This window comes from Chiloscyllium punctatum, chromosome 15 (assembly GCF_047496795.1).
Source record: "Chiloscyllium punctatum isolate Juve2018m chromosome 15, sChiPun1.3, whole genome shotgun sequence".
NCBI lineage: Eukaryota > Metazoa > Chordata > Chondrichthyes > Orectolobiformes > Hemiscylliidae > Chiloscyllium > Chiloscyllium punctatum.
In genome coordinates this window covers 4,352,438-4,379,216 of record NC_092753.1, presented here as the reverse complement: position 1 = coordinate 4,379,216, position 26,779 = coordinate 4,352,438, and the positions used below count along the sequence as shown (strand labels likewise).

Here is a 26,779-nt window from a genome sequence, read left to right as displayed (position 1 = left end):
ATAAATGCAGTCATAATTCACTTGTTACCCAATGCACATTCAAGAATCTCCTAAGAAGCTTTCGCTGGTCATGTGATGGTTTTGTAAGCTGCGTGCAAGAGGTAGTTATATGATTAACCATTTCGGTTGGTTTATGATCCAGGAGGCTAAACATCGGCTAGTCTCTTCTCAACAGCACTCACATTCTCATTGTCACTTCAAAAGATATGGAACCAAGATGCGTGTATGGCAACACCTGGGCCAAGACCTGCTGGGATAGAGAGAATACAAGGCCTGAACTAAATTTAACCTGGGAGCAAAATGGCTCAGTTGAGCTTCTGTGGTCAATTATGTCCCTTGGGCCTTGTTGAATTTTACTCTGTTCTGTGTCCCACACTTTATATGTGAGGGAGGAGATAAGGAAAAAACAACTGTGGACAGGTTTTGAGGTCTTTTCGGAGTCTTTCTTTCCTTTAAGGGCGACTATCAGGGCTGCTCAAAACTTGGAGCCTGCGCAAGACACGAGTGTAAATGAATCTAAGCGTCTGGCCCTGGACTGACCAAGGGAGTCTCGGTTCAGTTCTGAGATTTCTGGAGACTGCCAGGAGCACCCAAAGACAGACCCCATGAATGCAGCAACATGCAAACGCCTGTTGGTTTCGATTGTGGTTGGGTTGCTGGGGCCAGTTCCAACGCCCGGCCCCACAGTATGGCCCACTCCATCTCCCCCTTTTAATGAAAAATGGTGAGCAGGTTGGTTCCTGAGGCTGACCATCTGCAGCCGAGGACAGCCAACTGGGGGGGGGGACCCTGGGAGACACGCTGTTGTGGCAAGGGGGCAACTAGGACTCAAAATGGAGGCAGGTGGAGGTGGGGGGGGTTCCCACAGCCACCTCACTGGGCCTTTGGCTATGATGGTCACCCACCCCACAGCTGGATAGCTGCCTCTACAGGCTCCGCACTTTATGTGGGTCCCCTCTGACGCTGGGATGAGGCCAACAGAGAGTCCACTCGGATCAATCTGCCATTCACAGCTCCCAAACAGGTGCCAAGGTGACCGTCTCCCACCCTCTCCAATCCTCTGACAGGATCGTTGGGAGGTCGGTAGGTGGGGGAGGGGGTGTCACTGCCCCAACACGTTCCTGTGTCCCCGCCTTTGAATTCTCCGCAAGGCTGGGAAGATTCCACTTGCTGGGTTGGGAATGGTTAAAATCAGACCTTGATTAAAAGCTCAGGGATAGCACACATCTGCGTAGCTTTCTCGTTCCTCTGCTCAGAAGGGTTGGCTTTACTCCAGCACACTCAGAACTGCAGCTGCATACACTAAAGGCCATTAGCTCTTTCAAACAGTCCAGGAGATAAATGAAAACAAGATCTTTTGAAAGGGTGCAAGAGTTCAGCTCATCAGAAAGTCAGATGCTGTTAATGGGTTTAGGGTTTGGGTGAGGGCGAAGGCCAAGAACGGTGGGATTTTAAGAATACGTTCTGGCTAACCCAGCATCTTTGAAACAAAACAGAGAATGCTGGAGAAACTCAGGACGTCTGGCAGCATCTGTGGAGAGAAAACAAACTTAATGTTTTGAGTTTGGTGACCTCTGTTGGAGCATCTTTGAAGACTGCTATTAACTCTGTTCTCTTGCTAACAACTGTGTTCCCCTCTCTGGCCACTGATTCAAGCTAAGCTGAACTGTGAAACCTGATCCGATCCTCAACTGAGCTCCTGTAACCTCTTCGTGCCATCACAGCCCATTATACAATGCCATCACAGCCCATCTGCTACTTGTCTCCTCACTCACACCATCACCTCTGTTTCTACTCATCTCCCAGTGCCACAAATGTAAAACATTTAGCTCCTTTGATGGCCTTACTCACCCCTTTCTCTATAATCCAGTCTCCAAATTCTGTTTCTCTTCCTAAGTAAACTCTCATTCCCATCGCCTTAATGTTACCAGACATGTCTTCTAGGTTCTGCAAGTGCTTCCATAAATCTTTCCATCGCATTCCACCTTCTGTTCCTCCTTTGAGGCTCACTTTCAAAGTCACATTCAGTAAACACAAGATAGGAAGAGGGCAATTCCTAAAACATGGCTGATGGGCAAGCAGAAGTGGGTACTGCAGATGCTGGAGATCAGGGTCAAGATTAGAGTGGTGCTGGAAAAGCACAGCAGGTCAGGCAGCATCCGGGGAGCAGGAAAATCAACATTTCAGGCAAAAGCCCTTCATCAGGAATGAGGCAGGTGTCCAGTGCTTACAGACACATGCACATTCTGTTGATGCCAATGTTTTTCAGGAACAACAATGCTGCAGTCACACCTTGTTGCTGGCTTTGTACGGCCAACGTTCCAGATTCTGCAAGAGTTTGTCCTCATTGCAGGAAAACGATGGTTTTTCATGGGGCCGTTACCACGGAAACAGTCCTGTTTTGACTGAACTGTATGGCACCAAACTTTTGCCCGTTTGAGAGTCAGCTCAAAGTCATGGCTAAGCTTTACCGGTCCTTTGAGTAATTCGGTGGTGGAAAACTTGTGGTGGGTTCATGGATAGATGTGGCCTTGGGACTGTCTAATGATTGGGCTGATTTGTGCCTGAGAAATGGGCCGCTCCCTTACGTTAACCCAAGATCTCTAGTACTTTTCCCCCTCCCCCAAACTCAGGGGGTTTGGGGGGAGGTGGGGGAGAAGGGGATGGGGAAAAAGGGAATGATTACAAACATGAAAAGGGCAGCCCTTAGGAAATGATTTAAATGAGTTGGAAGAGGCCTGAGGCAGCCCATTCCCCGACCCTATTACTCTACATTTATCCCTGACTAATACACCTAACCTACATATCCCTAACACTATGGGCAATTTAACACAGCCAATTCACCTGACCTGCACATCTTTGGACTGTGGGAGGAAACTGGAGCACCCGGAGGAAACCCATGTAGACACGGGGAGAACGTGTAAACTTCACACAGACAGTCACCTGAGGTTGGAATTGAACCCAGGTCCCTGGTGCTGTGAGGCAACAGTGCTAACCACTGAACACAACGTGCCACATCTTTGGACTATGGGAGGAAACGGGAGCACCCAGGGGAAACCCAATGCAGAGAATGTGCACACTCCACGCAGAGAGTCGCCTGAGGCTGGAATCGAACCCGTGTCCCAGGTACTGTGAGGCAGCAGTGCTAACCACTGAGCCACCATGTTGCTCTTTGTTAAAATGATACAGCCTTGCTCAATAAGATGTTTACCTTTTCTGGTGATAAATAATGTCTTCAGACTATCATTTGGTAGTGGAATCCTTCAGATACTAATGTTGGGTAGCAGTCAGCAAGCCCAGACTATGGTCAATATGCCCTGTCCGTGACAGTTTGACTCTAGCTCAGATAGTCATTGTTACTATGACTAGCCTCTCAGACCAACAGCAACACCGTAACATCCTCCCTTGCAGAACTGTGGGGATTGCTGACACTTGGCCCAGATAAATATCCTAAAGTTACAAATGCAGATGAAAATAGCATGCCTCACACACATGCTTCTCCCCAAGGTGCCAGGATCAGAGGTCCCGAGCGAAATCCGCATTTATCTATCAAAAAGAATGTAAAATAAGGGTGGCATGGTGGCTCAGTGGTTAGCACTGCTGCCTCACAGCGTCAGGGACCCAGGTTTGATTCCAGCCTCGGGCAACTGTCTGTGTGGAGTTTGCACATTCTCCCAGTCTCTGGGTGGGATTCCTCCCACAATCTAAAGACGTGCAGGTGAGGTGGAATGGCCATGCTAAGTTGTCCATAGTGTTCAGGGATGTGGAGGTTAGGTACATTAGTCAGGGGCAAATGTAGGGTTGGGGAATTGGTCTGGGTAGGTTTGTCTTCAGAGGGTTGGTGGGGGCTTGTTGGGCCAAAGGGATTCTACGATATGTTGGGACATCCTCGCAGGTTTTGTACTTTTCATGACCTGCTTATTCATTGGATCTGCTCTTTGGTCGATTGGATTTAAACAGCAAACTGGACAAGTGAATCCCCAACTATATCGGGGATTTATTTTGCAGTATCATTCAATTAGTAGTCATTTAAGTTCAAAGGAAAGCATGCAATGGCGAAAAGAGTACCCTAATAAGAGAAACGGAGTAATCGCAACATCAGTTCCATAAATAGGAGGATGCTGATTCTCTGTAGGAAAAGAGATGTCCCAAATTGTCACCAATAACTACAGCAGAATATGAAGGGGTGTCTACCCTGGCAAAGAGGGGAATCTCAGTCAATGCTGCAATAGGAGACCAAGACAATTTCTCTTTGAAAACTCTACCCCAATGGCAAGCCACAGTATCCACTGTAAGGTAAAGATTGCCAACAAGCCTGGAAATTACTGGTGTTCTGTCTTACTGAAATATCTGATGTCACACATTCAGAAATCCTGAACTTCACACCATTATCCAGACTGGTTCCATCAGCATTGAAATGTAGCTTGAGCTTTAAACTTGGAAGTGGTGATCATCTACTGATCTTCTTCATAATATCCAACATTGTCTTTCTCACAGTGTTAAGGAAACAGGACTATTTTAACAAAGACAGGCATGAAAGACTTGCCTTATACATTTAAAGGAGGAGACAGTGAGGTCTGCAGATGCTGGATATCAGAGTTGAGAGTGTGTTACTGGAAAAGCGCAGCAGGTCAGGCTTTTCGAGCAACACATTCTCAAACTTATACATTTAAAGTACAGCCCACAATCTCAGGAAATGCTAAACGACTCTATAGTCAATTAATGTTGTAACTTACAAAACAATTTCCAAACAACAAGCTCCAATGAAAAAAACGAGATGATGATTAAATGGTCAGTTTTAAAAAGGTGCGATATTGCTGAAGAAAGACACATGGTGTTGAAACTTTTAGTCTTGTTAATTCTTCACTGTGAGTTTAATGTTAAAATAAATGCCATAGTGTGAGGTATGTCCTTGAACAGATCATTTCTTGCTATGTATCAAGCTAATTCACAAATGGGTCGAAGGCCATCAATATTATTCTGAAAAATGTCCAGTCTACCTCAGATCAGATGTCTCAAAACTTGGACCAAGAGGTGGCTTCCAGCTGCTACTATACAGGAACAACACAACTAGTGTTTTGTCAGTAAGAGGATGCTACCATCAACTCTAAAAGCCATTGTGCCCATCTCACAAATGAGGAATGTGGGATATTCTGGTGTGAGGCCAGGTACCTAGGCTATACATCCTGAAGACGGAGATGAAACAGCATAGTCCTTCGGCAGTTCACAATAAACAAGGCATTGATCATACCAAACCAGCCCGCCCTTGTAAAACTCTCAACACGGTGTCCAACATTTGCTGGATAGAATCTTGAGTTTGCTCGGAAATATATGGACAGCCAATTCTGTCCTGTCAGTGAGGAATCAACACCTATTCATGCTCAGGGCCCTGGTCTTTGCAGACAGGACATTTTACACACACTGCACTTGTTTCAGCTCGAAATATGTTCATTTCCAGGGACAAAGTTTTGAGCAATCATGTTTAAAGTTTAAACAGGGTTTGGCTGTTAAGTGTCAGTGATCATTAACTGGTGCTTTCTCCATGGCAATGCCTCTATTTACCAGCCATCACCACTTTCCTCTCATATCATTTCCCCTGTTCTATGATATTCTTCTGAATTAGATTAGATTAAATTAGATTAGATTACATTACAGTGTGGAAACAGGCCCTTCGGCCCAACAAGTCCACACCGACCCTCCGAAGAGCAACCCACCCAGACCCATTCCCCTACATTTACCCCTTCCCCTAACACTATGGGCACTTCAGCATGGCCAATTCACCTAATCTGCACATCGTTGGACTGTGGGAAGAAACCAGAGCACCCGGAGGAAACCCACGCAGACATGGGGAGAATGTGCAAACTCCACACAGTCAGTCGCCTGAGGCGGGAATTGAACCCAGGTCTCTGGCGCTGTGAGGCAGCAGTGCTAACCACTGTGCCACCGTGCCGCCAAATTGTCCTGATGAGTCAAAATAAAAAGTTCTGATAAAACGTGTCGTTTTTCCAGAAATGTTTGAGTTTGCTATCACCTGAACTAACTCCACAGAGGCCAGTGTCCTGTCACCAAGTCACCCTTTATTTACACTGATCCAACTCTCTCAGAGCCTGCTGTCAGAGTGAACAGGATGTCTGACGCTCCTGTTTATATCTGCCAGCCTGGGCTCCCCTATTGGACCAGGGTAACAGCTCCAAGCAGGGAGCTCATTCTATAAGATCAATCTGGCTGGCCTCATGAGAATCACTACACCTCCAAATGAATGTGAGGCATAAACACTGGACAAGACACTGGGGGTATGTCCTCTGCTTGTCTTTGAAACCGATGGATGTAAAATGGCACTGAAGGGGCAGACTGGGCCTCAGTTTAATGATTCATTGAAAAAACGGCAACTCAAACAGTGCAGCAATCCCTCAGGATGGCACTGGAGTGGCAGTAGGTTAATTGCTTCCTGGCTAAAGAGCCAACAACCTCCTGGCCAGAAGATGACCATCTATTTTAAACATTGTGATTTCAGTACCTGGTTGGCACGGGAATAAAAAACCTGCTATAATTATAAAGCAAGAACACTTCATTGTAAACACAACGGCCAGATTGATGTTGAGCCAATTGGCCCATGTTCCTATTTGCCACACGTGTATGACGCAGAAGAATAAGACATCACCAGAGAATTACAATGATTAAGTATAAAGTAAGCGGCGATAAAATAATAAACAATTGGCATGATGTCGGAGGGGTGGTAGTAGTGTAGTGACGTGGGGGTGGTGTAGTGATGTGGAAGGGTAGGTGCTACAGTGACGAGGGAGGGGTGTAGTGATGTGGGGGGGGTTCAGTGATGTTGGAGGGTGTAATGATGTTGGGGATGCGGTGATGTGGGGGGCATGTGACGGTGATGTGGGGGGGTAGCGATGTGGGAGGGGTGATGTGGGAGGGTGGTGATGTGGGGAGGTGTAGCGATGTAGAGGGTGTGGTGATGAGGGGGTGTGGGGCAAAGTGGGGGGGTGTGGAGATGCGGCAGGTGTAGAGATGCGAGGTGTGGGGTGGTATGGGGGTGTAGTGACGTGGGGGGGTGTAGCGATGTAGGGGGGGGGGCGATCTGGGGGGTGGGGCGATGTGGGGGGTGGAGTGATGTGGGGGGGGTGTAGCGAGGTGGGGGTGTGTAGCGATGTGTGGGGGGGTGTAGTGGTGTGTGGAGTGGAGCAATGTGAGGGCGGTGGAGTAATATGGGGGGTGGGGAGAGGTGGGGGGTGGGCGATGTGGGGGTGGTTGGAATGATGTGGGGGGTGGGGTGATGTGGGGAGGTGGGGTGATGGGGGTGGGGTGATGCGGGGGGTGGGGTGATGCAGGGTGTGGGTGATATGGGTGGGTGTAGTGAGGTGGGGGGTGGTAGTAATGGAGGTGGAGTGACGTGGGTGGTGTAGTGATGTGGGGGTGGAGTGACGTGGGGGGGGTGGAGTGACGTGGGGGGGTGGAGTGACGTGGGGGGGTTGGTGTGATGCGGGGTGGTGGAGTGACGTGGGGGTGTGGAGTGACGTGAGAAGAGGTGGAGTGATGTGAGAGGGGTGGAGAGACGCGGGGGGGTGGAGAGACGCAGGGGGGTGGAGAGACGCAGGGGGGTGGAGAGACGCAGGGGGATGGAGTGATGGGGAGGTGGAGAGATGTGGGGGGAGGTGGAGAGATGGGGGAGGTGGCGTGATGGGGGGGTGGAGAGATGTGGGGGTGTTTGGTGATGTGGGGGGGTTTGGTGATGTAGGGGATGGATTGATGGGGGGGTGGAGTGACGTGGGGGGTGGAGTGACGTGGGGGAGGTGGCGTGATGTGGGGTGGTTTGGTGATGTGGGGGGGAGTTGGTGATTTGGGGAGTGGAGTGATGTGGGGGGTGTTTAGTGGTATGGGGGGGTAGAGTGACTGGGGGTGGAGTGATGTGGGGGTGGAGTGACTGGGAGGTGAGTGACGTGAGGAGGTGGAGTGACGTGGGGGGAGTGCAGTGATGTGGGGGGAGTGCAGTGATGTGGGGGGGTGGAGTGATGTGGGGGGGTGGAGTGACGTGGGGGGGTGGAGTGACGTGGGGGGGTTGGAGTGATGTGGGGGGGTGGAGTGATGTGGGGGGGTGGAGTGATGTGGGGGGGTGGAGTGACGTGGGGGGGTGGAGTGACGTGGGGGGGGTGGAGTGACGTGGGGGGGTTGGAGTGATGTGGGGGGGTGGAGTGACGTGGGGGGTGGAGTGACGTGGGGGGGTGGAGTGATGTGGGGGGGTGGAGTGACGTGGGGGTGGAGTGACGTGGGGGGGTGGAGTGACGTGGGGGGGTGGAGTGACGTGGGGGGGGTGGAGTGACGTGGGGGGGTTGGAGTGATGTGGGAGGGTTGGAGTGATGTGGGGGGGTGGAGTGATGTGGGAGATGTGGTGATGAGAGGGAATGTGATGATGTTGGGGGGGTGTAGTGATGTGGGGGGGTGTGGTGATGTGACGGGGCGTGGTGATGTGAGGGGTGTGGTGATGTGGGGGGTGTGGTGATGTGGGGGGTGTGGTGATGTGGGGGGTGTGGTGATGTGGGGGGGGGGTGTAGGGATTTGGGGGGGTAGGGATTGGGTGGGGGGGTGGTGATGTGGGGGGTGTGGGTGTAGTGATTTGGGGGGTGTATAGTGATGGTGTAGTGATGTCACTGACTTGCAAACCAGGGACACAGACAGATGCTCAGCGGAGATGGGTTCAAATCCCAACAAGGCGGCTGGTGGAACTATTCAATTAATAAATCAGTTCTTTAAAACAAAGTTAGACACCTAAGGTACCGTGAAAAAACAAGTCAATTTCTTTCTGTACGTGTGCCTCCAGAACTACAGCAATGTGGTTGACAATGTGGTGTCTGAAATGGCCCAGCAAGTGACTAAAGTTTTGTCAAACCACGAAAGGAATCTCAATGAAGAGTGAAATTGGACTGACCACTCAGCATCAGGATCAACAACAGGAAAACGTAGCCTTGCTGACCCTGGAAAGTTCTCCTCGGTAAATATCTGGGTGCTTTGTGCCAACACTGGGAGATTTCTTCCCTCGAGTAGGCAACCAACAGGCTGATATAATCATATTTACAAAATCAAAGCTCATACCTTCCAGACACCACCAACTCCAGGTACGTCCTGCCCCACCTTCAGTGAAGAGCCAGCAGAGGTGGCGGCACAGCCAGGAGGGAGTCCTTAACATCAATGCTGGACCGCATAGAGTCTCATGGCTTCAGGTCAAATACGGGCAAGGAACCATTCTGCTGGTCACCTCCCTCAGCAGCGACCCTGCCACTTCCTTCCAATGATGGGTCAGTAGCATTCCATGTTGAATACCAATTGAGAGAGGCAGCAATGGGGGCAGTAAGGGACAGAACATACAGTGGACGGGTGACTTCATAGTGGCAGGTCCCAGTATGACTGAGTGAGCTGACCAAACACATAGCTGCTGGACCAGGTGCATGGTAGGTGGCTCGAGAACCAACAAGACAGGAACATCTGCTTGACTTCCTCCTTATCGTTGTACCTCTTGCAAACATGTCTGTCCCTGACAGCATCAGTGGGAGAACCCTCTGCAAAGCCATTACAGGGAAGCAATTCTCTCTTTGCTTGAGGATCGGTTCCAGCATGCTACAGGGCAGAGTGCTAAATGGATAGATTTCAAACAGATCAACCAACTGGGCATCCTGTGAGGAGATGTGGGTCACCAGAATCTGCCAAGTTGCATTCAACTTCCATCTGTAACCTCATGACCAAGAACATTCCTCTGTCCTACCATGAAGCTCTTCTGGACCTTTGGTGCTAGGAAGTGGCATTGGACCCCATTGCCAGCCTTAATAAAATTGTAAACTAACCTGGAAAACTCAACGGTCCCCATAAGGATTTCAAGGACCTGAATTTTCAAACCCCACTCACAACAGGTATACATCCTGTATTACGTTCAAAATCTGGCTCGTAAATTCTAAATTGATACGCTTCATCTATATTGATAAGCTTCCTGCACTCTAATGATCGCTGACAATCACTCTGTGTTGGGTATTGTTGTTTGCAAACTAGCTGCCTGCTTTCCTGCACTACAGCAGTGAATATATTTCAGAAGTATTTCATTGATGTGAAGTACTTTAGGATGTGCGATGGGCATGGAAGGTTGCCAATTATAAGAGTTTTGCCTTATCAGAATATGTTCCTTCCAGAGATTCTCTCTAAGTACTTCATTCAATAAGTCCATGGCATCATATTGATGTTCCAGTATTTTGGACTCACCTCTAAGTGGAAAGAGTTTCAGCACCTTATTGAAGCCCCTCATATCTATGGCAGTGTCTATCAGATCTAGTCTTAGGCTTCGTTTTTCCAGAGTAAACAGCCTGAATCTACATCCTCCAGTAACAGCTGTATTAACATTATCTTGCAGCAGAACTGTCTTCATAATACTCCATGTGTGCTCTAAACAACCCCTGATGTGACTGGAACAGTACATCTCTGCTTTTGGAGTCTCTTCATCTAACCCAATGCTTTCTGCCCTTATTAAATTGTATGACTCCAATTTGTATAAAATAATGGTCTCCTTTGATGTAACAGCTCTGTTTGCATCAATCAACATTAACCTGGCCAAAAAAACATTGACTACACTAGTAGAAGACCCAAAGATACATACACCAAACACCATCAACTTTATCAGCAAGGACAATATCTTCAAGCTAGTGGATCTATGCCTTACCACACACTTCACCTTCAACAACAAAACTTACAGACAAACCAATGGAACACCCAATGGGATCTCCAATATCAGGGTTCTTAGCAGAGGCAGTAATGCAGAGACTCCAACAAACAGCTCTGCCAACCATCCAACCCAAACTTTGGGTCCGGTACGTGGATGACACCTTTGTCATCACTAAACGAAACAAATTAGAGGAAACCTTCAACACCATTAATAAGACCCTTACTGGTGTAAAATTCAGGAGGAAAACAACAACAAACTGCCATTCCTAGATGTGACAGTAGAGCAAACAGCCAATGGGGAACTTCAAACCAGCCTCTATAGGAAAACAACACATACAGACCAAATACTGAACTACAGGAGCAATCACCCCAACATCCACAAACAAAACTGCATCAGAACATTATTCTGAGCAACCATTCACTGCAGCACAGAGGAACTACACAGTGCAGAGGAAAATCACCCATACCGTGTATTCAAAAAGAACAGATACTCAATGAACACAGTCCGCCGATTTCTCAGCGACAAACCCAAACAAGCAGACAAAACATGTCCAGAAACCCTAGCCACTCTCCCCTAAATCAAAGACATCTCGGAAATGACTGCCAGACTACTCAGACCCCTTGGCATCATGGTAGCCCACAAACCCACCAACACACTAAAACCGCAGCTAATGAACCTAAAGACCCTATACAGACAACAAGCAAAACTAACATCATTTACAAAATACCTTGCAAGGACAAACAGGCAGAAAACTAGCCACCAGGATACATGAACATCAACTAGCCACAAAAAGACATGAACCTCTCTCACAAGTATCCTCACATACGGATGAGGAAGGACACTACTTCGACTGGGACAATATGTCCATCCTAGGACAAGCCAAACAGAGACATGCACGAGAATTCCCAGAAGCATGGCATTCCAACCGGAACTCTATCAACAACCACATCGAGTTAGACCTCATCTACCACCCTCTGAGAAAAAGAACAGGAAATGACAACACCACAGGACATGACATCACCAACCCAAAGAAATCCAAACATATAAATAGAAAGCAGGAATTATCGGCTGTGCTTTGCCTGGAGGCCCACTGAAGATGTTACCGATTAGGGTGACAAAACGTCTGGAAATGAACCTTCCAGGTCAGCGAGCAAACCCACATCCAGAACCTCAACCTGAGCTACTAATCTTCTCAAAACTCACTAACTCCATTCAATGATTAACAAGACTATATTGGCTCTCTCCTCCTCTATCCCATATACAGAGTCGTACAGCATGGAAACAGACCCTTCAGTCCAACCTGTCCATGTTGACCATGTTTCCCTAAACTAAACTAGCCTGACTTTCCTGCATTTTTATTTAGTCTTTACTGTTCAAGAGGTGGCTGCCCTTTTTACCCGAATCAAGGAGCTAAAGACAGAATTTATGGGCCTTGGTGTCTCTCCTAGTTCCAACCTCTTAAGTCCACCCTGCCCACCAACAAATGCTGCCTCCTCTCATCACTTTTTGCAAACCCCTCCCCACCCCCAGTGTGTGCAGCTGCCTTCTCTTCACTCCTTCTCCTGCAGTCTCCTCCTACCCCTGACACCACGGGCTACCTTGACCTTTCTCCCCTGGTCCCACAACAGGCAGCAGACCAGAGTCCTGGCCAAAGTAACCCCACAGCCCTCCATTCTGATAGGCAACCCCTGGTGCCTGCCCCCACAGCCAGCCCTGTCTGACGCCTGGGGGTCAGACTGACAGCTGTCACTCCATCATCTGAAGCCATGCTGATCCTTAACACCCTTACCTTCAATTTGATGTCACCAGCAAATTTTAGCACTTTCCTGAGCTCAAGTCATTGGTACAGTTTGGTGGAACAACATAGATCCTGGCATAGATCACAATGGGATCCAATTTCACACTTCCTGCTCTTCTGAAAAGCTTCCTTTAGATTTCCATTTCTGTAGCCACCTTTTAACCCATTGCCCCTGATTCCACACACACTCATTCTTGTCACGAGTTTCATAACGAAGATCTTCTGAAAGTCCACGTATACCACTGTGTCCTGGTTTACAATTGGTTACTTCTTCAAAGAAATCAATTAAGATTGATTTAAGAAAAAAACCGTCTTCTGGAAATCCATGATGACTACTTTCATTATTTTCTCATTTCTCGTATCATTTGCTATCTCACCTTTTAACAAACCTTCTTGTAATTTTCTTTTTGCTAACTAGGGGATGCTTCCCTGGGCTGCATCGATCTCCTATGATAAATTACATCTGCTGTTCACTGATCCCCTGGCTCTGTTCATTTCTCAGTTCAAAATTTCTCTTTGTGATCTGGTGCTGTTACTGCCTTCTCCATCGTCGCTGTTAACATTTGTGGGTGTAATCCATCCCGTTTTGAATTAAGTTTGATAAGTTTACTGGTATTTCCTTTCACATTACCCTAACTGACGTTATATTCTTTCTCCTTTGCCATCTTCCACTGCTGCCGGTCCCCCCCAGTTGTCCCTATTACTGACTCATCTTTAACCCTCTGCAACAACTGGGTTTTAAGTTAAAGTCTTGCCCAATGTATTCACACTCTCATTATAGGGTCAGCCTCTGAGCTGTTATTTTAGTGACCCTTGTCCCTTTGCTTCTAATGTTACTTATGTGTCTATAGAATACCATTTCGTTGGTACCTTCATTTCACATTTTCACTCAGCCTTGCTATCTGTTTAACTTCCTTCTAATACCTAACACTTTGCTTTTTGTATTTCTCTCATTTACTGTTCATCCCTTAACAAAAATCTTTTCTTCAGTTTCAGTTTTAATCCTCATCTCTTTATTTACCCTTGGCATTTCATTCTTACTTTGCTTTAATTTACTGGAACATCTTTCTCATGAATTTTATTGATCTCTCCTTTAAAATAATGACATCTGCCCATTGACCTCCGTCTGTCAATACTTGTCTTTATTTTAATTCCCTTAGCTCCATCCTTATTCCCATTTACAGTAGTTGACTGGCCTCTGATCAAATGGGACAAAGAGGTCAAAGGGCAGATATCAGCAAGTTCATCAGGACATCTGTTTTGCTTGCGTCTCGTGCCTGTGTGACTATACATATCAATTGGGAAGCCAGGAAATGACACCCTTAATGTTCCTCCATATGCCGCGCAACACTTGTGAACTCTGCTTCCAAGCTATTTCAATGAAATCCAGACCAAGGGACCACAATAAGTTAGAGCCAGCCCATTTTGAGGTGAAATCACAAAGTATATTTCTTTCTCACACAAAAGGGTAGTCAAAGTCTGCAACTTTATGGATAGTGGTAATTTAAACTTTTAAAGCAGATAGATTTTGTCTGGTGAACTGATAAGGGTCTATGTTAAGGTACATTCACCATGATCCGATAGAATAGCAGAGAAGGCTGGAGGAACTGAAAGGTTTAATTTTGCCCCTGATAACTTCAACCAATGAAAGATAGGCTTCACTTAGAGTCATAGAGATGTACTGTACGGAAACAGACCCTTCGGTCCAACTTGTCCATGCCAACCAGATATCCCAAACTAATCTAGTCCCACCTGCCAGCACCCGGCCCATATCCCTCCAAACCCTTCCTATTCATACACCCATCCAAATGCCTTTTAAATGTTATAACTGTACCAGCCTCCACCACTTCCTCTGGCAGCTCACTCCATACACACACCACCCTCTGTGTGAAAAAGTTGTCCCTTAGGTCCATTTTAAATCTTTCCCCTCTCACCCGAAATCTGTTCTCTCCAGTTCTGGAATCCCCCACCCAGGGAAAAGACCTTGACTATTTACCCTATCTGTGCCCCTCATGATTTTACAAACCTCTATAAGGTCACCCCTCAACCTCCGACACTCCACATGTTTCCAATATTTAATTTGTCACCTCAAGCTCATTGAAGGAAGAGGGCGGGAGGCTTCGGCAAAGTTTGATGGTTATCCGTTAACTATCCCAATGGGTGAATGATGATAATCGGAAGCCTGTGTTGAGCAGCAGTGGTGGCTTTCGACCTGACCAATCATGCTAAGAGCTAGATCTTGGGCCAGAGAGGGTCAGGTCTATTTAAACAGAATGTTTGTTTAAGGTTTCTTTGTTGACCAGGAGGAGGTGCTGTGGGCTCCATGGTGCGTGTCCACAATCCGGCCGGTTTGAGCTGGAGTGTGACAGTTGCTGATGAGGTGTGGGGGCTATAAAATCTCTCTGGGCAACGCGAACGAAGGCTTTGGTTCTTGACCCACACCATCAATCCCACATCCTGTTCACATCAAGCTGGTCTCAATCTAAATCCAAATCATAGCATTCTTCTTTAAGTGCTTCTCAGATGCCTAATTCTCACTGATTGATCTTTCATAAACAGGAACTAAAGTGCTTCCAGTTTTGGATGGACAAATAGACTGAACTGCCATTATCACATTGATGTAACAATGACTAATCTGAAGACCTTGAATGGCTAAGATTCTGGGAACTAACCATCCATTTGGGAGCAATATGGAACCAGTTGAATGGAGGGACTCCATCCTTTTCCCTGGCAACTGTTTGGTGCCAAACACTCAACCCTGAGATGAGCTCCCATCACACATGATAGTCACTGGGAGCAGTGATTTTCAGCTTTGTGTTGTCACCCATCTCTACTCCTGCCTCAGCCTATCTTTCTTCCATTTGTGAACTCTCTAGATTTGACTATTCATGCCTAGCTGATTGCCCACATCCTGGCCTGTGTAAGCTTGACATTATCTAAACCACTGCTGCCTGTACCCTAATAGAGCTTACTTTCACCATCACCCTGTGCTTATTCACCCGACTCCTAGTTAAACAAGATTTCAACTTTAAACCTTCAAGGCCTTGTCCCTCCCTAACTTGTACTTCCTGTAGCTCCTCGGCCTATCCACGACATCTGCTCTCTTCCAATTCTGGCTTCTGGAGCATCCCCATTTTTAATTGTTTGCCATTAGGCTCGAAACTCCAGAATCCTTCCCTAAACTTGGTTGACTTCTTTCCTTCTTTAAGATGTTCCTTAAAAACTATGACTGTGACTAAGCTGACGGTCATCGACCCTAATACCTCCTTATGTGACCCAGTGTCCAATTTTATTTAATATCATTCCTTCAAACGCTTTGGCAGGTGGGGAGTGTTGTGGTCGAGTTGCCACAGGTGAAGGGAAAAGACGCAAGCAAAAGCAATGGTCACAAATGGAATTGTTGACAACAGGCTGTTGAGTGGCCTTTCTGAAGCCAGGCAGCGTGACTTGTACAACTCACTGTTGGTCTTGAGCCTGGACGGTTCACTGTTGTGGCTGCCGGCCTGGTTTATAGCCTTGACGACGAAGATGTACTTGGTCCCACTCTGCAGCCCGTGCACCGTGTAGTGGTTCTGCTTGATGTTGGGGACAATCATCCAGCTGTCGGCCGAGCTACACAAACCTGCAATGGAACCGGAAGAGTAGCATCACTCGGGGGTGGGGTGGGGGGGGCAAGGGAGGGGCTTCAACACCCACATGAGAACCAACTGGACCACCCGCTCCAGCATGCAACAACAGATGCTGAATGAACGATGGGAATGTCAAAATTGCTAAACAATAAAGAACCTATTTAGGAATGAGAGTCCTGAAAATCTATGATTGCCCATCGAAAGCCCAGCTCCACACGTTATTGAGAGTATACAGTTTTAGACTGCAGCGTTTTAAGTGTTAACATCACTATAGGGATAGCACTATCACCTCTGACTTAGAAAGTAATCCGTCCATGTCCCACTCCTAACACTTGAGTGTTGCTGCATTTCTGTCTTTCAGATGACAAAGTAAACTCAGGCCTGTAAGATGGCAGGAAATAATGCTATGGGACTATTCCAAGAGCAGTTTGTCAGGTGTCTTGCAACATATTTATCCTGCAACCAAGACCGATGGAACTACTGATCTAGTGACTAGCCCACTGTAGTCCTTTCTTATTCACAGAGTTTCATCCCCTCTAGCTTTCCTGTCTGAGTTCCTCGCTGGGGTATGGCTCGTTGGCACCAGAAGCCTTACAATCACCATGTTTTGTGCCAGCATTGACTGCGAATGTCAGCAGGCTATTCGGCTATGTAGGGCATCACTGTAATGATATTTCTGTTCCGAACCGTGGGATTTCAGACAAACTACAGATGTTCAAAAGCCGCATTAATGTGCTCGACTCAGTCAGAAATTACGAATTCTTATTCAATTCCTTTTTGCCAGCCTCACTGGATTTTGTGCTACATAATTAAACCGGCAATTGAAGGTATGTTTAATTTAAACTCAGTGATTAAGGCAAGAGGATTGAGGGAAATATTGGGAGGGTTACAGAAATAAAAGTCAAAGTTATGAATAACATAAAAAGTTTATGGAAAAGTTTCAGCTGCTACACTTCTAGGAACGCGTGCTAAAGAACTCTCATGGGATTGAGTCAATCTGAATACAAAAAGTTACCGGGGCAAGTTTTAAAATTAGATTATTGGGTAATTTACAGTTGCATCTGTGATTGGGCAAATTCTGTGGAGAAAGCACCATTTTCTAAACACTGCGATGATTATTCCGCCATCAGCACCCAAACAGATTCATCTTTAAAACCATATAGCTCCCGGACATACCCTGAAAGGACGGCATTAACAGCGACTCTGAACTCACTGACAACGTTGGCTAGACCGGTGAAGATGGTGTACTGAAGCTCGTATGAGACCACACTGAATTCATCGTCCGAGGTCCAGTGAACTGTGATCGTATCGTGGGAGGCAGTGCACAGTTCCTCGCGGATGGCAGGTGGGTTCGGTGCTGGAAGGCAGACACACAAACCTGAGGTAAGCACTCAACCATCTCCTGACCAGTTACTGCCTTTCTCCACCATAGCCCCACACTCCTCCACACAGCCCCAACCCCCCTCCCACCACCCCCCTCCCACCCCCCCCCCCCCAACTCCCAACACTCTTCTCTATGGCTGTAAAAGTGTTAAACTCTTTAAGGCGGTGCATAAACTCAATTATAATTAAGTGCAATGGAGATCTGAAACAAACAAAAACAGAAATTGCTGGAGAAACTCAGCAGGTCTGGCAGGAATGGGCGTACAGATGGAGATCGAACCAAAGAAGGTATGACAGAGAAAGAGAGGAAGAGATATGGGTGGGGGGGGGGGGGGGGGGGCGAAGGTGGGAGGAAGAGAATGAGATGGAGAGGAAGAGTGAGAAAGAGAGGGGAATAGAGAAAGAGAAAGAGAGAGGGAGGGAGGGGAGGAAGAGAGAAAGAGGGAGGGGGAGGAGGAGACAAAGAGAGGGAGAAAGAGAGAAAGAGGGGGACAAGAAATTGGGAAAGAGAGGGGGGAAGAGAAAGAGGGGTGAAGGGGGAGGAGGGGGTGAAAGAGATGGGGGGGAAGAGAGAGGGTGGGGAAGAGAGAGGGTGGGGAAGAGAGAGGGTGGGGAAGAGAGAGGGTGGGGAAGAGGAATACAGAGAGAGGGGAAGAGAGAAGAGAAAGAGAGGAGAGAGAGAGAGACAGAGAGAAAGAGAGAGAGAGAGAGAAAGAGAGAAGAGAGAGGGAGACAGAACAATAAGCCAGGAAAGGTGGGCAAAAGACATGGAGGAAGGTGTTCATGCTGTAAAATTATTGAACCCGTCGCTGAATCCTGAAGGCTGTAAGATACCTAGTTGGAAGATAAGGTGCTCTTCCTCCATCTTGCACTGAGCTTTACTAGAGCACTGCAGCAGGCCTGAGGCTGAAATGTTGGTGTGGGAACACGGTGGGGATACTGAAGTGGCAGGAAACTGGAAGATTGAGCTCATTTTTACAGACAGGAGTGTAGGTGTTGTGTGAAATGGCCACCCAGTCAATGCTTCATTTCCCCAGTGTAGAGGAGATCACATTGTGAGCAGTGAATGCAGTTGGCTAGATTGTGTGAAGCGTGAATTCACTGGAAAGTCAGCCTGGGCCCTTGGATACTGAGGAGGGAGGATGTAATCAGGCAAGTGTTACACCTTCGACGGTTGCAGGGGAAGGCGCCGTGAGGCTCTGAGTGAGTGTTGGGAATGGAGGAGGGGACCAGGGTGTCCCAGAGGGAACGGTCCTTTCGGAAGGTGGACAGGAACAGGAGGGGAGGGGAATGTGTGTCTAGTGGTGACATCCTGCTGGAAATGGCGGAATGCCAGATAACGTTCCTCTGGATGTGGATGCTGGTGGAATGGTAGGGAAGGACATGGAGGTTCCTACTGCTGCTGTGAGAGGGAAGGGGGAGGATGAGGGCTGAAGTGCAGGAGATGGGTCAGACATGAGGGCACAGCTCCTCATTGATGCTGGGTCAAACCCCTGGAACTCCCTACTGTAACAGCTAGGTGAAGTCCACATTGATGCCCTGGGGTTGAAGAGTCCGGAGACAGAAGAGGTGTTTTTCCTCCAGACGTCGGGCGGTGAGGGAGTGGTGATGGAGGCGGCCCAGGACCTGCATGCCCTCAGCAGAGTGGGAGGGGGAGATGAAATTTTGACTATGGGGCGGTGGGGTTGATTGGTGCGGGTGTCCCGAGATGTTCCCTGAAGCGCTCTACAAGAAGGTGTCCTGTCTCCCCAATGTAAAGGAGACCACTTCGGGAGCAACGGATACAATAAATTACATTTGTGGAAGTGCAGGTAAAACTTTGATGGATGTGGAAGGCTCCTTTGGGGCCTTGGATGGAGGTGAGGGAGGAGGTGTGGGCGCAGGTTTTACAATTCTTGTGGTGGCAGGGCAAGGTACCATGACGGGAGGGTGGGTTGTTGGGGGGCGTGGACCTGACCACATAGACATGGAGGGAATGGTCTTTCCAGAAAGTGGATAGCGGTGCTGAGGGAATATACATCCCTGGTGGTGGGGTCTGTTTGTAGGTGGCAGAAATGTTGGTGGATGATGCTGTTTATGCGGAGGTTGGTGGGGTGGAAGGCGAGCAGCGGGGTTGGGGGTTCTGTCTTTGTTGCGATTGGAGGGGCGGGGTTTGAGGGTGGAGGTGCAGGACGTGGATGAGACATGTTGGAGGGCAGCTTCGACCATGTGGGAGGGGAAATTACAGTTTTTAAAGATGGAGGCCATCTGGCGTGTTCTGTGGTGGAACTGGTCCTCCTGGGAGCAGATACAGCGGAGGCGGAGGAATTGGGAATATGGGATGGCATTTTTGCAGGAGGTAGGGTGGGAGGAGGTGTAATCCAGGTAGCTGTGGGAGTCGGTGGGTTTGTAAAAATTGTCGGTTTTGAGTCGGTCGAAGTTGCTGGAGATGGAGAGGTCCAGGAAGGGAGGGAGGTGTCAGAGGTGGTCCAGGTAAATTTAAGGTTGGGGTGGAATGTGTTGGTGAAGTTGATGAACTGCTCAACCTCCTCGTGGGAGCACGAGGTGGCGCCAATGCAGTCATCAATGTAGCGGAGGAAGGGGTGGGGAATGGTGCCGGTATAACTACGGAAGATGGACTGTTCTACGTAGCCAACAAAGAGAGAGGCATAGCTGGGGCCCATACGGGTGCCCATGGCTACCCCTTTGGTCTGGAGGAAGTGGGAGGGTTCGAAAGAGAAACTGTTGAGGGCGAGCACCAGTTCAGCCAAACGAATGATTGTGTCAGTGGAAGGGTACTGTTGGGGACGTTGGGAGAGGAAGAAATGGTGGGCTTGGAGGCCCTAGTCATGGCAGATGGAAGTGCCCCCACCAACGCCACCCACCTGCACACTGCCAGCATGCCCCCCAACAGTTAGGGAACACCTCCGGGACACCCGCACCAATCAACCCCACCAACCCGTGACCGAACATTTCAACTCCTCCTCCCACTCTGCCGAGGACATGGAGGTCCTGGGTCTCCTCCACTTAACGCCTGGAGGAAGACGCCTCAGAACCCTTCAACCCCATGGCATCAATGTGGACTTCACCAGTTTCCTCATTTCCCTTCCCCCCCACCTTATCCTAGTTCCAAACTTCCTGCTCTGCACCATCCTCATGATCTGTCCCACCTGTCAATCTTCCTTCCCATCTGCTCCACCCCTTCCTCCATCCACCTATTGCACTCTCAACTACCTTCTCCCCAGCCCCAACCCCTCCCATTTATCACTCCATCCCTGAGGCTTCTAGCCTCATTCCTGATAAAGGGCTCCTGCTCAAAACATCGATTTTCCTGCTCCTGGGATGCTGCCTGACCTGCTGTGCTTTTCCAGCACCACTCAAATCTTGACTCTAATCTCCAGCATCTGCAGTCCTCACTTTCGCCCAGTTTTCAAAAGGTGGTTAGAGACGACTGGGGATGGGTATCCTCGCCAGCAATGCCAATGTCCCAAGAATGGATAGATTTTAAAAATAGGTCTTACCTGTGAAGTCTTTCTACTGTTATCTTTTTGTGTTAACATTGCTCCAATTACACGTTTCAGTCTCACCATTTAGAATCAAACCTGCTCACGCAGACCTGTCACACTGTAATTACACACTCTGTGGAGGTGATGCTATTGTACCTCATTATGCACAGAAACTGCTCTCTACTTGCCAGATTTCAGTAGATTTTGCTACTGACCTGTAAACAGTGTCAAGGTATAATGTAAAAGCATTGAGTGCGATTGAATTACAATCTTGTGTCTTGGTTGCATGACACACACTCTCTAACCCTCCCTTCAGCTGAAGGCCACATGTGCCCTTGAATCCACTGTGAACACCTGGGGGTGCTTCAGGTCGAGAATGATAGATTTTTCATTGAAGTAGGGATATGGATCACGGACGGGTAAATGGAGAGGTGGCGCAAATTAGTCACGACTAATTGTCTGAACAGGCTCAAGGCTTAGTTCTCTTGTTAAGGTTCCCCTGGGTGATTGATCAATATGTAATAAGCAGCAATGAATGGGAATGACCATTGGCTGTAATATTAGCTGTGTGACATGTGTAAGCTAGCCTACAGATAATTCTGGATTGATGGATTGTAAAACGGGGGTTGGGGAGCTGTTTGAGCGAATACCTCAGCTAGTGCAAATGGAGGTGGAGAATCCATAATTAGCCCATTTCCCACAGAGTTCGCACCTTGCCCCATGGATTAAAAAAAAGGCACCATTTCGGCCGTCGGTTACGAGGTGAAACGTTGTCGACAGCGCCTTCCTAAATTCATAGTGAGGTGCCAAAAATGTACGTAACACTCATCTCCAAATCTCCTACCTGTGAGGTAATCAAGGCTCTCCAGCATCTTCTTCTCCCGCGAGAAGTCTAATGCAAATGTGTCAAATGTATCATTCAGGTTGATTTCTGGGATGAGCACTTGAGAAGATGCAGTTGCCATGGAGACTCTGCGCAGAGAGAGAAAAAAAACATCAAGAGGTTTGGTAAATTTGATTTCATGTGCTGAGCTCCCATTACTACTCTTAATTGACCACAAGATGCCAAGGGAGGGCTAGAGGTCACCTAAGGAGCCATTTAAATGCAAGCTCTTCTTCCTCGGGCATTGGGAATTCGGAATATCACGGTGGAATTCCAACATGGACCAGACAGCTTGACTGGCTCTCAGACTGATGCAAGTGGGATTGTTCTTCTGAGATAGAGACTAAAGCAGGACTGTGAAAGAAATTGTATTTATCCAGTACAGTTCACAATTAACAGCCAACAAACCACTTTGATTTTTAATGCTGCAGCAATTTTTTTTTGCTTTGGAAGAAGCTTTATCCTGCTTTTAATCCATTCTATTAGTGCACTTGAGTGTTTGTGGCTAAAACGTTTCACTCTTCAACACAAATATTTTTAATTTTCTAGCTACTTTCTGGAGGGTAGAATTGCATTACTTTGTAAAACTTCGTGCCAAGTCCAAACAAATCCAAACTAAATTCCCTCTCCAGGATTATAATGCTTGACTTAAGTTTTCAGCCAGCCCTGGATCATCATTTCTGTCAAACTGACTGACATTGTGCAGCTAATGACCATAGAAGTAGATATTGATGAGCTGCAAACAAAAAAAAAGGGGCCGTGACACCCGAGCAACCCGGAATAAATTAAGACTTGACGCGTCATTTGTCTTACTTTGCTCCGCATTATGACTCCAGCCCCTGCACGCGCATCTCGTTCAATAACTGGTGGGGAAACAATCCCTGTCCCTCAGCCTCATCTCTGCCAGATTTCTAATTCTCAGAGACGTGTGACTATCCCGAAAACACGCTCTCACTTGCACGCGTTTTCTTCTTTATGAACATCAACTGGTGAGGAAAAGTTAAGAGAGGCCCGTTACCGCCCGCCATTAAAATCATAGCATGCCCTGGTGCTGGCTTCCTGCCACTGACTGAACAGTGTATAGGCTGCCCAGTCTGTTGTGTAACAGATATACAAGGGCCATCACTAATGGACAGAGTTTCAGCTCATGGCCCATACAACGCAGCGTTGAGTTTTACTCATGGGTTCTCAGGACGGGGAGGGAATGGAACCAACTGCCAAGTCCCCGGATGCAACATTTTAAACGAGGTCCTGCTGACATTAACGGAATCTTCCCAGTTTGTGTAGAACAGCATGGAATTGCACTTCAGGGGCACACCTTATCTGTGGAAGTGCACATAAAGAGGCATTTTTAATATTAAATTATTGTTTAGGGTTCCTCTGGGTCGGAGCTTAATTGCATACAGAGCCTGATTTTTGCCATCTTCTTTACTGTCATGTCTCCAGGTTGCCATCCATGGTTTCCCTACTGTCACCTCTCCCCTATTTTCTTCTTACCCTCTACCTCTCACTCTTTTTCCCTCTCCACTCTCACCTCCGCCTTCTCCTCAAACTTACTCCAATTATTTCCTGCTCCCTCCCACCCTCTAACCCTAAGCACTACCCTGGTCGGAGACTCCGCACGTGACCGTTGTGCGGAACCTGAAAATGCTGAACGCAGAGCTACCCACCAAGTGTGAACCATGCAACCTACATTTTAACCATGACATTTCCAGCACTGTTTAAACAGGATTCCTTTGTTTTTCTCTGATGAGCTTGTGACAGTATGAAGTCAGACACCACCCAGATCAAGTTGCCCCTGCCTCAGACTGCAGAACATTGGAAGCTGCCCAGTATTTAACCCATGCTGCCATTCAATTAGCTCACGGTTATCCATAGCTCAGTCCCATTCTCCAACCTTGCACAAAAATATCATCTATCAAACATCGATTGGCTTCAACCCGAAAGATTTCAGCTTTTGAGCAAGGGGTTCTGTGTTAATAGCCCACACTGCCTTAAAAACTGCTTCCTTCTGAAAGGCCTCTCCCCAATGTTAAAACAGTGGCCTCCCATTGTGGATTCTTCCACTACAGAAGATGGTTTTGCTGTATCTATCCAATAAAACACCTCGTTACTGTCAACACTTTGATTACATCACATTCTCACCTTTGCTATTAAAGGGAATACAGTCAGATTCATGGAGTCATATAGATGTACAGCATGGAAATAGACCATTCGGTCCAACCCGTCCATGCCGACCAGATATCCCAACCTAATCTAGTCCCACCTGCCAGCATTCGGCCCATATCCCTCCAAACACTTCCTATTTATATACCCATCCAAATGCCTCATAAATGTTGCAATTGTATCAGCCTCCACCACTTTCTCTGGCAGCTCATTCCATAACATACCACCCTCTGCTTGAAAAGGTTGCCCCTTAGGTCTCTTTTATATCTTACCCCTCTCACCCTAAACCTATGCCCTCTGGTTCTGGACTCCCCACACCAGGGAAAAGACTTTGTCTATTTATCCTATCCGTGCCCCTCATGATTTTGTAAACCTCTATAAGGTCACCCTTCAGCATCCGACACTCCAGGGAAAGCAGCCCCAGCCTGTTCAGCCTCTCCCTGTAGCTCAAATCCTCCAACCCTGGCAACATCCTTGTAAATCTTTCCTGAAACCTTTCAAGTTTCACAACATCTTTCTGATAGGAAGGAGACCAGAATTGTGCGCAATATTCCACCAGTGGCCTAACCAATGTCCTGTACAGCCATATCATGATCTCACAACTCCCGTACTCAATATTCTGCCTCCTAATTTAACTCTAAATCCTGCTGAACCCATGCTTTACCCCTCCAAGACCAATTGTTCTGAGGTACAATGTCTAGAACTGAATGGAGTTCTATAGATGGTTTGTAACGAAGGGATTTGTAGCATTTCTTAAAGCAATACTTCCTCTCTCATGTGTCAGCCGACATTGTCTAACTTGGCATTCCAAACCACCCATTCATACTGCAAAGAAGGGTATACATAGGACTTTACTAAGGAAACCCCCCTTTAAGACAAAAACTTTGTCGAAAGGGATTAACTTGCTTTTGGAGGACAGCCTTCATGAATTTAGGATGCAGACATTAATTAAGTACCTTTTGAAGTGTGTGACTCAGTTCAATAGCGAACAACTGAATTGAGCATACTCTTAACTGTTTGGGTTCACTCGGGGGCTTACATGGTCCAGTGTCTATGAGGTTTGCACTTTCTGGTCTAAATACAAGAGTCTTGTGGAGGAGACAAGGTGTCTATTGCACCTCTGCAACAATGCACAGGTTAATAATTGCCTCTACGTTATGGCAAAGACTGCTGGGAGGACCAATCTCTCAGCCTATCCGCTACAAGGTCAGACTTAACTCTCACTGAGCCCTCATGACAGTGGGTGGTCCTTATTGCACTCAAACCCTTTCAGACCCTTCTGGGTTTTAACCTTCTGGAAACCAAGGTATTGAAAACAACAGTGTGAAAATGACAAGAGAGGATATAGGGACAATTATTGCTGTGGAATACGTATCCTTGCTCTTCATCCAATTGCGACATGGGGTCTTTTACATTCCTGAGAAGCAGTGAGATTAAACTGTGCCCCGGTAGTACAGTTCTCTCTCAGTACAACAGTGGATTGTCAGCTGTGTCGACACTCAAGATCTACAACTTTTGAACCCTGAGGCTAAAGTATTACCATCAAACCACAGCTAGCATTACAAGGGAGACTATGGTGGGGACACTGCTCACTGACAAGACTGACTCATATCCCAATATTAATCCACTCAAACACTATATTTACATACATTTAATGTACCAGCAGGGTCTGATAACTGAACAGAACTCCCCCATTTACCTTTAACAGAGAAACCTCAGAAAGTGGTTGTTCCCCACTGTGCCTTGGTAGAGGCTGCCTCAAGCTTTAGTGCGTCCCTCAGCACGTAGGCCTGGACTTTGGAATGTGCCGGTCTGCAGTCAACTCTTTATTCTAGAAGAACAACAAGTTTTGGGCAGACCAAAGCGCGTTTTTCCCTGGTTTGATGGTTGTCCCAGTCCCAGGTCACAGCTTGCACAGCACAGACCAGTTATCAGACCCTCCCCATGCCTCGAATCTTTGTAAGGAAGAAATGACTTGGGTTTGTTTGCTGGATACAGCCAAACTCCAATGTTTGTTGGTTTCTTCAAACACTACTGTACAGAACCGAAACTGCTTTCGTGACGATGTATAAAGATATTTTTATGAATAAAGTATTCGAATTGAATTGAATTTATTGTCACATGTACCGAGGCACAGTGAAAAGCTTTGTCTTGTGAGCAATACAGGCAGATCACAGAGATAAGTAGCATAGATAGCAAATAATAGGTAAACAGCTGCAAAACAAAAACACAGGTACAGGTGAATGCTAAGAGTTTGAGATGTCCATTCATTATCCTAATAACAATAGGGTAGAAACTGTTTTGAAACCGGCTGGTGCGTGTGTTTAGGCTTCTGTACCTTCTCCCCAATGGTAAAGGTTGTAGAAAAACATTGCCAGGGTGGGATGGATCTTTGAGAATGTTGGCGGCCTTTCCTTGACAGCGGGCCTGGGAGATGGATTCTACAGATGGGAGGTTGGCCGGGCTGAGTTCACCACTCTCTGTAACCGTCTCTGATCTTGAATGATACAGTTGCCATACCAGGTTTTTTTTAAAATAAAAATATTTATGCACTTAAAGACAGAGTTACCATTTCTGCCTCCACCGTGTCCTAAAACAATAAGAGCTAACAGCCTCAAATACATACTGTTTCAGGATCAATCCAGATCAAAGTGTGTGTGTGTGTGCGCGCGCATATATGCATGTGGATATGTGTATGTGTACATATATGTATATATGTGT

At 47.3% G+C, this 26,779-nt stretch overlaps 1 protein-coding gene across 3 annotated transcripts in view; it reads right to left on the bottom strand.

Moving 5' to 3' along the window:
- Window positions 1–26,779, bottom strand: part of LOC140485990 (E3 ubiquitin-protein ligase Midline-1) — a 353,278-nt gene that overhangs the window by 5,476 nt on the left and 321,023 nt on the right. For all 3 annotated transcript variants that reach the window (XM_072584490.1, XM_072584491.1, XM_072584489.1), the window contains exons 6-8: window positions 21,854–21,981; window positions 17,355–17,498; window positions 15,973–16,134 (exon numbers count right to left, since the gene is read on the bottom strand). In XM_072584490.1, coding sequence (XP_072440591.1) covers window positions 15,973–16,134; window positions 17,355–17,498; window positions 21,854–21,981 — 434 coding nt within the window. The remainder of the gene's footprint in view (window positions 1–15,972; window positions 16,135–17,354; window positions 17,499–21,853; window positions 21,982–26,779) is intronic.